The 12,601-nt window shown below is 42.4% G+C and overlaps 1 protein-coding gene across 2 annotated transcripts; it reads right to left on the bottom strand.

Moving 5' to 3' along the window:
* Positions 1 to 2,580: 2,580 nt before the first annotated feature.
* On the bottom strand, positions 2,581 to 7,882 carry serpinh1b (serpin peptidase inhibitor, clade H (heat shock protein 47), member 1b). Of its 2 annotated transcripts, XM_088638349.1 has the most exons (6): positions 7,736 to 7,875; positions 6,755 to 6,798; positions 4,714 to 5,327; positions 4,367 to 4,465; positions 4,013 to 4,245; positions 2,581 to 3,796 (listed from the first exon to the last, which is right to left on the bottom strand). In XM_088638349.1, the coding sequence occupies exons 3-6, from the start codon at positions 5,294 to 5,296 to the stop codon at positions 3,494 to 3,496; spliced, it is 1,218 nt and encodes a 405-aa protein (XP_088494475.1). In that variant the 5' UTR covers positions 5,297 to 5,327; positions 6,755 to 6,798; positions 7,736 to 7,875; the 3' UTR covers positions 2,581 to 3,493. The 2 variants fall into 2 exon arrangements, with proteins under 2 accessions (XP_088494475.1, XP_088494476.1); XM_088638350.1 differs by lacking the exon at positions 6,755 to 6,798 and having other exon boundaries at positions 7,736 to 7,882.
* Between the last annotated feature and the right edge of the window lie 4,719 nt (positions 7,883 to 12,601).

The raw sequence follows: 12,601 nt of genomic DNA, 5'->3' as shown, positions 1-12,601 counted from the left end.
CGAAGGTAAACCTGCCCAATAGTTCAGTGCAATAATGGACACACATTTTGAATTAATGTTGTCATTCTTTCAAATTGCTTGCAATTACAGTCCAAACCTCATACAGACAAACACATAAAACTGTTTTAAAACAACTCTGAACGGTAAATAAGTATGAAGAAATTGAGCTCTATAAAGACAGAACTCGTTTCACATAGTATAGAGAGTGTGGACTCAACACTATCATTAATGCAGAAATAGTCCTGAAACATCTGTCGCATTAGTATATTCCCTGTATTTTTAAAAGACTATAATAAAAAAAACACCTTAATTGCAATTGTTTTTCATTTGTCTGGGTTAGGGTTAGAGATAGGGTTGGCTCTAAACCGTTTTGAAATGCATAGAGAGAGGTTCAGTCCTACAGGGGGCAAACGTGTGTCAAAGGGTCCAGCTTTTCAGAGATGCTTCCAGCACTAGGACCCATGAATTTCTGCTGGCAGGATTAACCTTGATCTTTCAACAGAGAGACCTGTTAAAAAACAAATTCGAGACACCGACAAACCTAGCAGGTTGAGTAGCTGCCTGCTCAGCACTGTGATCACAGCAGCCCAGCGTTTCCAGCTGGACGCCAGGAATCCTAGCCTCTGCTCCGCCAGGGGCTGGGAGCCGACGGGCTGCTGAAGACCGAGCTCTATCCCAGAGACACCTGAAATACACAGGAGCTCATCTGGAGGAGGAGGGAGAGAGAAAATCTTGCTCAGTTGCGGAAGAAAAAATAAAAGTTATTTTAGTTTTATTCTTGAGGAAGTTCTCCTTTTTTATTTCAATTGGAATTTAAACACAACAGAAAATACGAATATTGCTAGGGACAGCCAGAAGGTATGAACAATCGCTTCTCATGTTTTATGTTCGAATGTAACATGATCGTATGCTGGAGAAAATGTTGTCTTAATTTAACACCTAGCATTTTTGCTCTAAAATATGTTGATAAATAGTCACATTCTTCACGGTGAGAAAGGCTTTTTGGAACTCTAAAGCGTGGAGAGCTTTTCCGTGTGGAAACGCTGTCGGTAACCATGTTAACCCTGAGCTCCTCCTGTTCCTCCGAACAGCAGGGCCCGATCCCACAGCTCCACTTCCTGTGCTGCTGCTGCTACTGCAGACGGTCAGAGAGCTGCCGTTTCTTTTGTGAAGGCACCGACAGTTCTTGACACAGATTTAAAAAAACGTGTTAAAAAGATGTTTCTAGTGCTGTTGAATGAATGTTATGTGAAACGATCACATATATGTAATGTACATATATGTTCAGAGTTTAGCATGTAAAGGGCTCAGGCCTCTCTTTTTCAAAGATAATTTACAGTTGGAAATAAAGCATGTGTTTTGGAAAGACCTGCCACCTGGCTTTGTAGTCTGATTTTGTGTACCACAACTGAAAAACAAACCTGAACCTGATTAGTGCCTGATTTGTGGTTTGCACGGTGTTAGCCCAGGTAGTGGTGACTGGTCCTCTACATGAGCTTAAGACTGTGTCTTCAGAGTGAAAACTGCTCAGCTCACGGCGCCAGAGCTCGTCACTGAGTGGACAGAGGGGACGTGACCCCGCCCTTCTCCCCCCAGTGGGAACCCATTCAACAGATTGCCCCCCACCCCCAGGAAATCCTGACAGCTGCATGTTTACACAGCTGGCTGAACAGGGGCAAACACTCAGCTTTGCTGAACACCCCAGCAGCCTCTGCATGAGAAGTGAGGCTGAGACCCTCGGGCTCAGGCTCCGCAGCCTGACCTCTGCTCCACACCCATCATAGCCTGCTCTCAAATGTGCAGAAGTCTTCAGTGTCTATTTCATTCACGAGACATTTGCTTTAGGCTTCCCTGTGTTTTGAGATGGAAAATTTAGGCACAGTTTTTTTTTCTTTTTTCCTGAAGAGGAAATGGCAGGCAGTGAGGCAAGTTCGGCATCACCAGTGTGTCCCTTCTCGATTAAACCAGTGTGTAGCTTCTCAGCCTGGAGGGTTTGCTGGGAACATCTTTTCAGGCTCCGCTCTTGGTTTACACAAGCTACCAGACTGTCAGGGGGTGGTGTGTACTCACACTGGACTTCCCTTTCAATTTCACCATGAAGAACATATATTCAAGCTGTTGAATTTGTTTGTGGATCATTCATTTTACCTGGGTGGGATGCTGTTGTGGTTCTTTCTGTGAGTTTTGTTCTGGCCAGAATGCCAGTCGAAATGCTGTATTGTGTGGTACATGAGTTAAATGTGAAATAACTGCATTACTGGAGCAGAATATTGTGCCCCACAGCAGCACAGACAGTTGGCTATTCTATGTGTGTCCTGTCACTGTCACTGTATGTGTCCTGAGACTGTAACTGGGTGTTCATTTTACTATGAGGCACTACAACAATGATCAAAATGATACACAACTTTTCAGTTGTTGGCGCTTCCTGTGAAATTACCTATAATGACTAGAAACCTTGTAAGCTCCTTCTTAAACAACTGTGTTGCTGTGTGCCAAGCATCAAGTGTGATCTTCTGGATTCTAGACCTGCAAAAGCCTCTGATGGGGAAAAACATCAAAGACCGATACGTAACACAAACATATTTTTAAATATATTTTATTGAAAAAAATATGAAAACAAAACTTAAGGTTTAACAGTCACACATTATCACATCATTCCAAAGGAGGGAGTGTGCCAGAAGCACCAGGGAGGTGTCCTGAGACAGCACAGGAGCACAGGAAGAGAAAAGTCCAGTCAAACGGCTGCCACAGCTACTGCCTCGTGTTTGCAGGCTGGCTGGAGCACAAGACCAGGGACGTCAGTGCAGGTGGAAGAAGCGTACTCTCCATGAACAAAATGCAACTATAAAAGACTGTTTTTCCGCAGAGTCAATTATAGCACCAAATACTCCAGAGACCTCACAATATACTTGTGCAAAATAAATCCTGAACTCTTGTCCCTGTTCACTTTAAATGTTAAAGATATTGAAACACCCGAACACTTCACCAACACAGCACAAGAGGAGCCGAGGGGAATGTCATGGAAAGGTGGCCAAACCTTTCAAGAACCCCTGAGAGGAATGTTGTTCTGGAGGCAATTACCTGAAACAACCACACTTAATATAAGCTGACTGGCCTCATCTGTGATCTACAATAAATATCCAAAAAAAAATTAACCACAGGTCTCCTGTGACTTGATTGCCTGATCTCATTGGTAGAGTTAGTTGGCAACGTATGTTTTTTGGTCTCCAATAGGAATGCTTTTCAAAACACAATTGTTCAAAATATTCCAGAATAAAGCAAACATTTCTGGTGGCCAGCTCTGGGGAAGACAGTTGTTAAGTCAAAAATCTCTTCAGAGTGGCTCCCAGACATGTTTACTTTTTCTGAAAAGTGTAAGGACTGGATGTACCACAGGTTTTGGTTTTCTAATGGAATGTGATCATGAGGTGACTGACATTTTGCTTCTCATAGTCATACTTCAATCTCACACACAAACTACAGCCAGACAAAACTATAACTCATCTCGCATCTTATCTCCTTTGGGCCTTACAAGCCTGCCGATGTAGAGGATGGAGTTGGTTTTATTGTCTTTAATGACGAAGATGAACGGATGGTCTGCGTAGAATAGTTTGGGGTTCCTCAGCTTCTCGCTCCCGTAAATGTTGGTGTCGAAGGGGTTGCCTTCAGTGTCCAGCTCCATTGCGGAGGCATGGAAGACATTGGACAGGTACAAGTCCTTCTTTCCAGAGATGTTGGAGAGGTCGGCCTTGGCTTTGTCCACAGCCTCAGTCAGGCCCAGCTCCCCAAGATGTTTCTGCAAGAAACAACGGTTTTGTTCATTAGAATATAATTTTGTAAATACAGCTCTCACAGAAAAAAAAATTCTCACATAGTTATCATGTGTTCTTTTTTCTTTTTGTGTTCTTGAGACGTGACCTTGATATTCATGCCTCAGTGATTCCAATGTTGTATTGCAGTCATGCTGTATCCTATTACTGCTGTGTCAGTGTAGTAAAGCTCAGTCAGGTACCTGGAGGTTGTGACTGACTTCCATGCAGACTTTGGGCAGGGAAACGGCTACAGCTCTTTCCTCCATCTTGCTGATCCAGGTGTCCAGCTGCTTGCGGGTCAACAGCTTCTCCAGTCTTTCCAATGGCTCCACATGGTAGGGCATGATGATGATCATGCTGGACATCTTGTGAGCCAAAGGCATGCTCAGCACGTACAGCCTCTTCTCAGAATCTTCATGGAACATGTAGAGTCCTGAGAAGGAAAAAAATACAATCCATTCAAAATGAACCTCACCTTTCCTCTGTTTTCAGCCATTCTCTTAGTGAACATGGTCTTCAAAAGTCAATCAGCCTCTGAAGTCTATCAAACTCACCTGTGCGGTGCATCATGGGAACGGAAACAGTGTAAGAGCGTGACACCAGGAATCCACGGTTGTCCACCATCTTGTGGTGGAATTTCTCATCCCAGTGGGCTGTAACGGAAGACAAAGGAACGAGTATTAAGCCACATAGTAAAGCAGGGACTAGCTCAAATTCAGAAATAGTGTTTGCTTCTCAGCTCCCTCTTACGTGCCAACGTAAATGGATGGTGTTTAGAGGCTGACTATTCGATATAACAATGAACATGCCAACTGTGAAGCTTTATGAGTCATGGGTAATTAGTTAAGAGTCCCCATTTCACCTCATAGAGTTGAAAACCCCAAATTATAATTCTACTCACGCTTGAAGAACATGGCGTTGACGATCATAGCTCCATCAGTCTTCTCCACATCCTTGGTGACCTCGGGCAGCTTCCCGTCCGTGGTCTGGGCCGCCCACTCGTTGATGGACTTCACAGCGCTCCGCTTGTCCCGGAAGTTGATCTTCGAGTGCTCGTAGTTGTAGTGCTTCTTGCTGCTCTTGACAAACTCGTCCGCGAAGTTGACGGAGCTGGGCCCGTAGAGGCGGCTGCCGATCTTCCAGGTGACGTTTCGAGCGGTGGAGTTGCTGACCTCGGTGAGGAGCTCCGACAGGCCCGTGTGGAGCTGGTCGTCCTTCACTTTGTCGGCGCTGAGGACCGTCTTGGCCTGCGATGCCGTGGAGGATTTGCCCCCCAGGTGGACCAGACCCAGAGAAGAGGCCACCACTACTGGGGAGAAGAGGATGTTCTCCGCGTTCTTCTCTTTGGCCATGTTGTGATAGAGGTTGAAGGCCAGACTAGCGCTGGTGTCTGCTAACATGCTGGCATGGCTGCTGAGCTTCTTCTCCTCCGCTGTGGCCAGAGCAGCCAGGAGGCTCAGAGCTATGAGCTTGGTCACCCACATGCTTTCTGTGATTGAAGGCAGCTGTGCAATCCTGGAAAACAATCAAAATAAACAAACAACGTCTTTATTATGTATTTATTCTCTTACTATTAGTGATGTTTATTCTTAAATGTCCTATTGTCCTGTGTAGCCTTTCCTGTATGTTGTCTGCAGGGCTCCCACACACAGAATTCCCCTGGCTTTAAATGAAACAGTAAATTAAATATCACATCCATAGCTAATCATTCTCTCGGACACTCCAGTCGCACACAACTAGACTCCAAAATAGCTTCTTCCCCAGAGCTGTCAAGCTGGTGACACCCCACTCCCTCCCATCATGCTATGATCTCTCCTAACTTCTTCCTGTACCCACAATAACTGTACTCCAGCACCACTACATACACGACAGCTGAATGTAAGCCAAAATTGTACTTAAAACTGTATTAGTTGTAATATTTATTAATCACCGTATTATTTTTGCACTGTTCCCCGAATTACTTTTGCACTGTTTTGTTCTGTTGTATTCTTTCTCTGTTTGTCTTTCTCTGTTTGTATTTGCAGTTTTGTTTACACTGTTATGTTATTACATTGTTATTGTTATTGTGTTACTGTCTATTGTCTTATCTTCTGTTCTATTTATATACTGTACCTGAGTGACTAATGAGAAACACTTTTCACTATGCTATGCACCTGTGTAAGTATAATGACAAATAAAGTTGAATAAAGTTGAATTTCAAATACCCCGCAGTGATTATGATCAGCTTCTTTAAATTAGATGTATTAAGAAAAAAGAAAGGCTTTCTGCCATGAGAGATACTGGCAGGACTAACTTCATTCTTGGAAGATTTTCAACAAGATATTAGATAACACCTCACAGTCATAAGAGGCATATCTTGGCACCCTGTAGCTGTGAGGCAGATGCCTAGATTCATTACTACAAAATGGCACCTATGATGTATTACTGTTTGAAAGCAATGGAATAAAACAAAATTAGGAGAAGTACAAAGTTAATGCAAGATATAAGAATTTTTTACTTTCGGATACAAAACCTCCATTGCCTTTGTACATGTATTTTCCCTGTTCTTAAAGATACCCCTGCTGTTTGACTCTGATCTCTGACTCTGAGATGAAATAGATTACAATGTCAAAAGGAAGACAAACTGAGATCAGCAAGAGCTCAGACCAGGGTGTTGTTGAAAAGAGGCTCTGTGCTTTAATCAACAGTACAGTTAGTGCCTGAGGCAAACTTTCTGCACCCTTTGTTATGCACAGTCTGCATACCAGCCATCTAAACAAAGGGAACAGAATACCTAGCCTGAGGCACTTCCGAGTCACACTTTTTCACAGACCACGTTCAGTCTCTTTCCTTTTCCTCCGACACTTTAAATTTCTGAGACCAAAAAAAAGCAGCAAATAGCTTAGCTAGTCAGTTTACAGATTCTGTTTCCATGTTTGTTTAACCTTTACATCATGGGATACCTTGAAATGTTTTCATATTGTAGCCAACGTTTGCCCTTTTCATTCTGAAAGACAAGAGTTGTATACAGTAATCTTCATACAGCAAAGGGGGAAATGCTAACTGAGAAACTGACTTACAGTAAACATTACTTGGTATTTTTTATTTTTTGCCCAAAATAAGAGGGAAAAGTATTTTTAATGTTTAGTATTACCTCACTGAGCCCATATCCCTATACATGTATGCACAAAATATTCTTATTGGCAGAAAAGGACCTCAGTTATGAACCTCTCCAATCAGTAGTGCCAGAGTGGAAAGTCAGATGCCTTTCTAGAAGGAGATCTTGTTACACTGACAAGCCCCCACCCCTTTACAGAGATGATAGCCGCCATCTCCTTACAGAAATTATAAGTGTTACATTAAGCAAATGGGACAGTAATATAGAGTGGATCTGAAATGTACCATTTTCAAAAATGAGAAATAAACACTGTGAAAACGTTTACTCGGAACCAAAGTCCCACAAGTTAGGCAACACGTTGCAGCAACATATTGGAGAAAAGATGCTGTAGATGGGTGTTTCCTTTAACTGTCTTTACAGCAGAACTCGAACAAATTTAGATTTTCTGCAGCACAAATATATTCCATGTAAAGACTTTGTACAAGTTTGGTTTCAATATTAGCTTCAAGACTTGAAGATTGGAAAGGCTTGAAAGAATCGGTATAGGCATCATCATTTTGAGAAGAAAACAGATTTACTATATTGACATATTTACATCGAAATACCAAAGACTGGGTTAGACTGTCTAGCAAACCCTTATCTTATCTCAAACCTAATACCTCACTAATCCAATCACAGTTTTTTTTCCCAAATACTCGGTGCTCTAAGGAAAATCATCGCTATTTTTAGATTTCTACAAAGTGAGTGAAGGAAGATCCTGTCCTCTTTAGCAGCAGAGATCCTTTCACAACCGCCAGCTGATCTTCCCAGCCTGGCGAGCTCCTACCTGCTGTCCTGCAGCTCTTCACAGGTCTCTCCCCTTCTTCCCGAGCGTCCTGTCCTGTTGGCTTCCAAAGATGGACCCTGCTCCAGGCCTATATACTCCACAAAAGAAATTTCTGGAACTGGGGAAAGGAATATTTAAATGAGGAACTCTGAACTTCTCACAAAGCAGGGATAAGACCTCCCACAGGATCCAGTTGCTACAGCTGAGCAAACGGTCCCCCCGCAGGGTCCTAATGCCTAAGACAGCGAGGAAATGATCTCCTACTGAAGGAAACTGTCAGTAAAAACACACAGAAGTCTTTTGAAACATTCATAGGATTTATTCATTCTGAACTACTGATATCCAAACATGAATCAGTATGCTCTAACATTTAGATTCATACAGAGTTCTAAATAACATACAATCGTGTGGTGCACATGGATCATTTTTAAACATTTTTCTTCTATTGTACACATCTACTGTATGTTGACTCAGTGAGATTTTTCTATTATTAATTTTAACTAAGAAAGTGGAAATGTTGTAAATGACTAAGAATTAAGGGATGCCAGAAACTCTTTCTTTCTATGATGTAACAATACGGCACAGTGGCTTGACGGTTAGCGTTCAGTTCTCGAGTTCAATAGAGCATGCATACTTTCCCTCTGCTCCCAGTTTCATCCCCTTACCCATATCATGCTGGCTGAGCTCATCAGTGTCTTGAAATTCTGCAATAGACCTGTGTCCCATCCAGGGTGTAGCCCCATATAGGGCCCTATTCCTCTGGGATGGGCCTGGGTGGCTGTGGCGCCTGCCAGGAATAAGAGTCTCTTTGATAAAGAATGAAAAGCTGGGAAATTAACTGAATATTGTGATCACATTCATCTCAAGATGTGACAGGTATTTCTAAAATTCAGATCCTGCATTTCATGTGAAAGTGAACAGTTTTTGTAAGATTCTCGATTGCAGTGCAGGTTTATACTTTTTATGTTTCAATAGAAGCGATATAGGGATAAATGCACAAACTTCAATTTAAAAGCAGATCTTAGTGGGGGAGGAGAAAGCACAAAAACAGATAACTTTCGCTGCCTGACATCTGGAATTTACTTTTTCACTGGTTGGAACACATTTTACTTGGAGCATGCTGCAAGAGTTTGTTCTAGAAAAAGGCAGAGAGAGTGTTTTTTAGTTTGAAAAAAATGGACAAGACTTGTGCTCTTCTCCCCTCCCCCTCGATGTGCCACGTCGTAGTCTGGGCCCGGCTTTGGGGCTTGTGTGAAGGCAGCTTCCTCCGCGCTGCACGCAGAGTGAATGTGAGGCCTTCAGCAAGCCTGCTCCGCACAAGGAGACGGAGGACTGCTGTTGCAACACACACTGAGGGATTCATTCAGCTGGACACCACACCAGCTCCACTCTTCACTGGTAAATGTTACTCAAGATTTTTGAAAATGGAAAAAAACAACAAATGCTGTAAAAGCAAGTGATATCATGTGGAAATCAGAACAGAAATGTCACTTATTTCATCGTACAGCATTGCACCATTGTAAATTGTACTTTACATTTTGTCGAGACTTTTTTTTCCCCAAAATAAAAATGGAAAAAAATATTTCACAAGAATGCTCATTATACTGGAGGAGCTCATATGTTCTCTCCATCACCTTTGAGCTTAAACAGAAGACAAGAGTTAAAATGAAATGCTTTGGTGACATTATTAACATTAAATCACATTGTAAATAATCTTGGATAAGGGAGTCTGCTAAGCAAATCAATGATAATTAATAATAACTCTTGTTACAATATGTAGGAATTCCCTTCTTTTCAGCTTGGGACCCAGAATACAGAAAATATGCTTTGTGCCTGTACTGTACAAAGGTCACAGTCTTCCCAGGCTTTGCGTGTAGAAGGACTCCTAGGAATCATAATCATCACTGGGAATGTGGCAAAGCATATAAGAAAAGCCCACTGCACTCCAGTAACAAAGCAGCCCAGACTCTGTCTGTGGAGAGCCTGTTCAGACAAGGCAAAGGTTTTCTGTGCTCCCTGATTCCTGCTGATCTCCTGGGCATGTTGTGATGTGGCTGCTGCAGGCTTTTACTCCAGAATGCTAAGAGTGAAATACCTTACAATATTCCTAACTGGTGAAAGCAGTTGTATATGTGTTGTTTTGTGCTGAATGAAGTAGCTTATTTTGCAGTCCTGTCACATTTGTTAAACTCATGGTAAAACTAACAAAGCACATAGGAGACTGGATCATTTTGTATTTTTCATAAGTGTCATTTGTTCTTATCAGAACTCCTGCTTTTTAAACTCTTAAATTTTCTCTTTAAAATGGAGGTGAAGCACTAACTAAATCTGGAGTAATTTCAGACATAGACAAACTTCCTTTTGGAAATAATTTTGTAAAGGTTTGTACTTGATTTACGAGTGCAATATTAGCTTAGCACCACAGCGTTTCCATGCTCTGCACTGGTTAAAAAGCTTGTTAGAATTTCGCCTTTCTGTCCTGGTAGCCTCTGTGCAGTGACTACAAGCACCTTGTGTTGCGCAGGCTTGGGAAAACCCAGTGAAAGCTCACGAGAGTTAAAGAGGGCTCTGTCGCCTCAGTGTGAACCTCATGGCTACAGGTGCTGATGCCATTTGAAATAACGGAACTCCTCATCTGCACCCTGAGGATCTCCCACCCAGCTGCTGCCCAGCAGAGCCCAGTGTGGTGAAGGACACCTAGCTTTTCAGCCTGCAGGTTCCAGCTACTCCTCACTGGGACTTTACATTGCAACAAAAACAGAATTTACTGTATTAGGAAATTCTTGCTTACCTTTGTGATTTTGGTTCCCTGTCCATAAAGAGATGATTCCAAGACATTTGTTCAGAAAATCTGTTGGAATGTGGTGAATGAGTGTCCTGATTTGGCAACAGGTACTGTATACCAGATACAAATTGAGATATTTTGCACTAAAAACATTGTGTGTGCAGATCAGTAATGAGGAATGGTCTAAAAAATTCACATTGGTTTAACCAATACTGTGAAAATCAAAGGTATGTGAATAATCACCTCAGTCATGAAAAACTGAAGAGGGATGCAGTTAAGACTGAGAACAGGAGTAGGGTCTTTGAAGGCAGGGCAGTGTGAGTCTGGAACAAGCTGCCCAGTCACACTGTCAATGCTGATACCCTGGTTTCCTTCTAAATGGCTGGATGAGATCTTGGAGCACTTAATTATTAAAACCCAAGTGAGCTTGATGGGCTGAATGACCTTTTCTCCTTTTCAGCCTTTGGTATGTTCTTATGAATCACCCCTTTGTTTTTAACATGTAGAAAACTGCCCAGCCTGAACTCCATCAGCATAGTGCTGCACTGGTAATCACACTACATATCCTGTCCATTCTACAACAAGCTCCAGCCTAAACCATACATATACTGTATTTCATGAGTTTTGTAATTCGGCTTTCAAATTATAATGGGAAATTTAAATTCCATCTGTAGCTCTCTTTAGAATTAGATTAGTAAAGGTCTTGTTAATTAGATGCAAGTACAGCAGAATGCAACTATGTTTTTGCAACTTTTTAATGAGTGTATCTTCTAAGGTTCTGAGACTGTAAAACTATAAAGACATGCTGGGACGAACACTCTTCCTGTGGGATGGCTCTCATAGCCTTTCACAGACCTCTGGAGCCGATAATGACATGTTGCGGAGGGTGGAGTCTAGCTGGGGGCTCAGGCTGGGAAGAGAGGGGAGCTGACAAGTGATGCTGACCACTCGGAGTCCGCAGCTCCTGCGATGGGCGTGGAAAGACTTGTCAGCAACATCTAAATCACCTTCTCGTGCTCGGTGTCAGACTGACCTGTCAATACTGCAATCTCATGCACGGCATCTGTCTTTTAATTGATACATCAAAATAAATATACTAGTGTCTGAAATTATGAATGAAGGCAGATGGGGACATTTTGCACAAACCGCCTTTAAACTCTAACTTAGAAATTTATCGGTAATTTTAATTTTAATCTTTTCTAATAAGAAGAGAACTTTAAGCTGGAAAATACAAACACTGGATCGCTAAAACCATGATGAAAAGAACACACTGGAGCAGCTGTGTAAAGTAGAGCGATTGTGTGCTTGCATAGCATTTGTGATTAAACAGAATTTCAAAGAAAAGACAGGCAGGTCTAGGCATGGCCTTCCAGGCCTCTGCGCGTGTGAGTGAGCGCTTGCCTAATCCGTCCCTGTGTCTGTGGGGCTGCTCTTCTCAGGGCGACGCAAACTTTGAAGACATCTTCCCTCCCATCTGAGCACCACACCGCTGTTGTGTCTAACACAGAGGCTGTGGAATGCAGCTGATGCTTTCGGGGGACAAAAACAAACAAACTTTATAAGAATTCAGATTCTTTCTGTTGGGGACCGCCCCCTGTGTGCTCCTCCGTCTCTATTCCTCTCCAGAGCAGTCAGGCAGTGCGTGTACATTCCTGCCATGCAGTAGTCCCAGTGAACTGTGTGTTCTGAGCACGGTCCTGTGGAGCTTCTCCCAAACACAGGGGCGTCGAGTGCAAGTCTCTGTGCAGCACTGTCTTCGCACCATGAACAGAGCTTGTGCTTGTGGCTCCCCTGCAGGGAAGGCCTCCTCAGGTGCTTAAAACACTCGTTTGCTGTATTGCTTTTTTCTATTCTATTCTATTTCTATTCATATAGTTTCGATTAAATGCTAAAATTGCATTAGTAGTAAGGAAAACTCAAGAATAGAACATGTATAAATGTGTTTGAGGATTTGGCATTTTGGCACATTTTGCTGCTTGAATTATAGTAACATTGCATGGACACTCAGACTATGGTGTAATCATATGTGATCACCTTTTAAGATGTGAAATATTGAATATGTTAAAAATTTAAAAAAATTG

The sequence above is a fragment of the Lepisosteus platostomus genome, chromosome 7 (assembly GCF_059453375.1).
Source record: "Lepisosteus platostomus isolate fLepPlt1 chromosome 7, fLepPlt1.hap1, whole genome shotgun sequence".
NCBI lineage: Eukaryota > Metazoa > Chordata > Actinopteri > Semionotiformes > Lepisosteidae > Lepisosteus > Lepisosteus platostomus.
This window is presented reverse-complemented; position numbering and strand designations above follow the sequence as displayed.

Coding starts and splice junctions, on each gene's coding strand:
- serpinh1b (XM_088638350.1), bottom strand. CDS start 5,296: ATGTGGGTGACCAAGCTCATAGCTCTGAGCCTCCTGGCTGCTCTGGCC. Junction 4,466..4,713: donor CAACGCCATGTTCTTCAAGC/GTGAGTAGAATT, acceptor CTTCCGTTACAG/CCCACTGGGATGAGAAATTC. Junction 3,797..4,012: donor AAGTCAGTCACAACCTCCAG/GTACCTGACTGA, acceptor TGTTTCTTGCAG/AAACATCTTGGGGAGCTGGG.